The sequence below is a fragment of the Helianthus annuus genome, chromosome 15 (genome assembly GCF_002127325.2).
Source record: "Helianthus annuus cultivar XRQ/B chromosome 15, HanXRQr2.0-SUNRISE, whole genome shotgun sequence".
Taxonomy (NCBI): domain Eukaryota; kingdom Viridiplantae; phylum Streptophyta; class Magnoliopsida; order Asterales; family Asteraceae; genus Helianthus; species Helianthus annuus.
The window spans coordinates 130,250,281-130,254,277 of NC_035447.2; the positions used below are offsets into that span (position 1 = coordinate 130,250,281).

At 38.0% G+C, this 3,997-nt stretch overlaps 1 protein-coding gene across 1 annotated transcript; it reads right to left on the bottom strand.

Annotated features, from left to right (window-relative positions):
- On the bottom strand, window positions 1-3,656 carry LOC110912441 (L-ascorbate oxidase homolog). Its single transcript, XM_022157152.2, has 9 exons — window positions 3,427-3,656; window positions 3,187-3,343; window positions 2,611-2,720; window positions 1,755-2,025; window positions 1,581-1,680; window positions 1,139-1,484; window positions 593-958; window positions 422-503; window positions 1-318 (listed from the first exon to the last, which is right to left on the bottom strand). Exons 2-9 carry the CDS (start codon window positions 3,319-3,321, stop codon window positions 127-129), a joined length of 1,602 nt encoding a protein of 533 aa, XP_022012844.1. The 5' UTR covers window positions 3,322-3,343; window positions 3,427-3,656; the 3' UTR covers window positions 1-126.
- Window positions 3,657-3,997: the final 341 nt, after the last annotated feature.

The following is a 3,997-nucleotide window of genomic DNA, read 5'->3' on the forward strand; positions in this document are numbered from 1 at the left end:
TATTGTTAAACAATTTTTATAAGTTTTGATAAATCACATGATAAAACAAAGTTCATTAAAGATTGAGAATATGTAAGTATTTTTATTATCCTAAACACCATGGTTGTCAATTCCAACAGCATTTAACTATTTTGCCTTGCCGCAACGCAATGCATTTTGCGGTATGTCATATTCGGTAAACAGACTCTTTTCATCGTTCCAAACCCGGGCGTACAACTGCTGTCCCAGATACTGTCTTGGCCAGTTTGCAGATCTCAGATTCCACATCCCCTTGTTGTCCAACGCCACCAATATCGCGCTCCAAGATTTTGGGTAAACCTGCATACAACAAAGTGACTCACAGATCATTTACTAATCACCTCTTGTTGCATTTTTATTAAAAAAAAAAAAAATAGAATTTGTTTAAGCATCCATCGGTTACCTGGACTGTGTATCGCGTGGTAGCATCGTTCAGATTGTAGAATCTTTTCCTCAGTGTCGAATTCCACTGTCCACCTCCAAAACTACAATGTGCCGATCGGTATATAATAAGTATTTCAGTTCTTAATAAATCCTGCGAGAAATGTTTTTCAAACAAGAAAAAGATGCGTACCCTACACTCCAAAAATCATTACCATCAAGATGCCATGATTGAATAGAGTTCTCGTTATTCTGGAAGACAATTTCAACAAAATCATGAAGAGTAAAGCCGATGACTGAGGGGGCGAGAACTGTAGGGCCCGCACGGGGAGTAGGTTGGATTGAGTTTAGTTTGAATACTCCGGGAATGTTGAAATAGTCAGCGAGCTTCAATGGGGTAGCGGGGTTGATGTGAGACACCTTGTTCACAGCATACCGAAGCTTGCCACCAATCTTAGTTTTTGAGTTGGCAAATATAACTGTCCTCGTTATTGGGATTGTTCCGTAGTGAAATGAACCTTGCGGGTTGGGCCGGGCTGCATTTGCCGTCAAGTTCCATCTACAAAGGAAACAAAAAGGTAAATACCGTCGTCATATTGAGATCAAGCTGATACAAGAATTAGCAGACTCATATTTGGACCAACGGGATAAAAGCAAGTTGCTAGAAAAGGGCCCACCTTAAGACGGGCCTAATGGGTTCGTTTTTATTATTTGTGTTTCTGCTCTGTGTCAGTTTTACCTGATTGTTCTGGCCTGCTTCATTGACCAATGAACCTGATAGGTAGGTGCAACGGGCAATGGCAGTGAAGCTTTGGCTGTGGATCCAGCGTAATGAAGAATTCCAGTAGCGGTAAGAACGGGTTTGGTAAATCTAGTTGAAGCGACGATGAAATAATCTTTTGCCGGAGAGTGCAGGGTGACCAAGAACGAAACAGATTGACCGACATGAAGGTCGAGTGATTCATAGGATTCATGCAAAGTATGAGCTCCTTCAACTTCAACCAATGTCATTGTATGACCTTGAATCCTAAAATTGATTGAAGTCGTTAAAGCCATATTCGACACCCTAAACAAGTACCTTTGACCTGAAATGCAACAAAAAAAAAAAAAAAAAAATCTGTATCAGATTCTGTTTTAGGAAGCGCGTTCCAACATAAAATAAAACATTATTACTAGTATACCTGCTTGACCCGTGAAAGACGTAGCACGAGGACTCCCGTTAATAAGAAGACCATCGGGCTTACGTAGAGCTTTCCCTGAGTCCAATCGCTGTCTTAACGTCTGAAAAAAAAAAACGATCCGTTAAGTGCTTGATATGAACAACTCACAGAACTTGACAGTTACAATTTACAAACCTTGTGATCGGATTTCCACCAATCACTGACAAGCAGAGTGAATTCAGCAGCTGGTTTAAGATACGGGACGAAGATCACCGGCCTTGCTTGGATGTTAAACGCTCCAAAACCGCCAACAGCTCTATGCATACCGATTGAAGCAAAGTATGAGAAGGTTCCAATCTGATCTTTCACTTGCATACGATATGTCCACTGTGAATTTGGTGGGATTGGGCAGTTTGTTCCAAGTACTCCATCTTGCCATGAAGTCTTTCTTTGTTTCACTCCATTCCTGTTGTCACATTTATAGTTATCGACTTATCGCTAGGGGCTGTTAAAAAAACTTGCTTGAAATCAGTTGGCTCGGTTTGTAAACGAGCCAAGCCAGAGCCAAGTTAAGCTCACTCGTTGGCTCACTTGTTTGGCCCGTTTAAAAAAAATGCGAAAATCTTAATATATATATAGTCGTAACCCAAATTTTAATATATATAAAGTATAAAATCTGTAGTTTATGAATTATGTGTTATGTGTATGTTAAAAATATTACTTTTTGTTATTATATATATATATATATATATATCAATATATGAAAACAAATTCTAAAAATAAACACACTGGATCAACAAGAAACTTTTCTTATTTTTTTTAAATGAAGACCCGGCTCAACGGAAAAAGATTTTACCTTTTAATTTTTATTAAAATAAACAAGCCAGCTCGACAAGCCACAAGCTGGCTCGAACTCAACATTTCAGCTCATTAAGATAAACAAGCCGAGCCCAACTTGGCCCGGCTCATTTACATCCCTAGTTAACCCGTATGTGCTTCAAACACAACGGTATAAAACAAAAGAACACAAAGCTAAAGCTAAACCACAGACCATGTGATGAGGAAAGGCTCATCCAGCTTATTAACAACATTAACAATCACATTGTCATTGGTTTCACACTCGATTGTCGGGCCCGGAAACAACCCATTGATAAGTATACCCTGCAGTAAATATATACAAAGTTGGTATGACAGATTAAACTATTAATCATTTGAATAACCAAAAGAATAAATTACAAAAATCGTCCTTTATGTATGTCACTTATTGCAAACTGTGTCCTTTATCTTCAATAATTACAAAAAACGTACTCGATGTTTGCAAACCCTTGCAAGTTATGTCCTTTAGCACTAACTCAGTTAATTTTTTTGTGGTTAAATCTGACCAAATGGATCCCACATGAGGGTATTTTGGTCATTTACTCTCATGTGAGGTCCATCTGGTCAGATTTAACCACAAAAATTAATTGAGTTAGGGCTAAAGGACATAACTTGCAAGAGTTTGCAAACATCGAGTACGTTTTCTGTAATTATTAAAGACAAAGGACCAGTTTACAACAAGTGACATACATAAACGACGATTTTTGTATTTTAATCTAACCAAAAATAAGTTATAAAGAAGTGAATTTACCCTCTGTGGAAGACCAAGAGGTGAAATCTGTCCATATGTAACCACCCAATTAAAATTCCTATATGGATCTTCACCCTGCACACAACACACACACATCCAACCCAATAATCCAATATAAAACAGTAGCATTTTCATATTGGCAGAATATATTCAACACCTGCAATAATAAAAACTAAATTAAAAACTGTAATATATATATAAAAAAAAGGAAAGAAATAAAACAAAACATGAAATGCTTACAGAAGTGAAACAATGGGTGATCATGAGATGAAAGTGAAGCTCCATTTATAAGGCGGGAAACAACAACAACACCGTTGAGGAGAGTGGGATCGAGTACGGCGCAGTTCATGGTAGTGATTAATGATCATAGAGTGCTTGAGATCTGTGTGAGTGTAGAGATGGAGATTCGTCGGTGTAACCCTGAAACGTCGGATCAGTGATTATTATGATCGAGGAAGAAGAAGGTTGAGGTTTAAGCGAACTGCACATGGCGCCAAAACCAATGGAGGTTTCACTCTTTTAGTGGATCTATTGTGTTTAGTTAATGATTAGTGGTTTACTAGAATTTTTACCCGAGTTTGCGGCTGCGTTCTTTACTTCGTTATAGACGCATGACGATAATGACATTAACATATGGTGCTTGTGTGTGACATTAAGTGTTTTTGACATTGTTACACGTGTTACGTTCGTGGCATGAACGTCATTAGACATAAATAAAAAAGAGTATGTCTCGTACGTTGAGGTGTAAAGTCGTAAAGGTAATTTAGACGAAGGTGTACAGTCGTAAAAGGAATTTAGGCATTAACGTGGT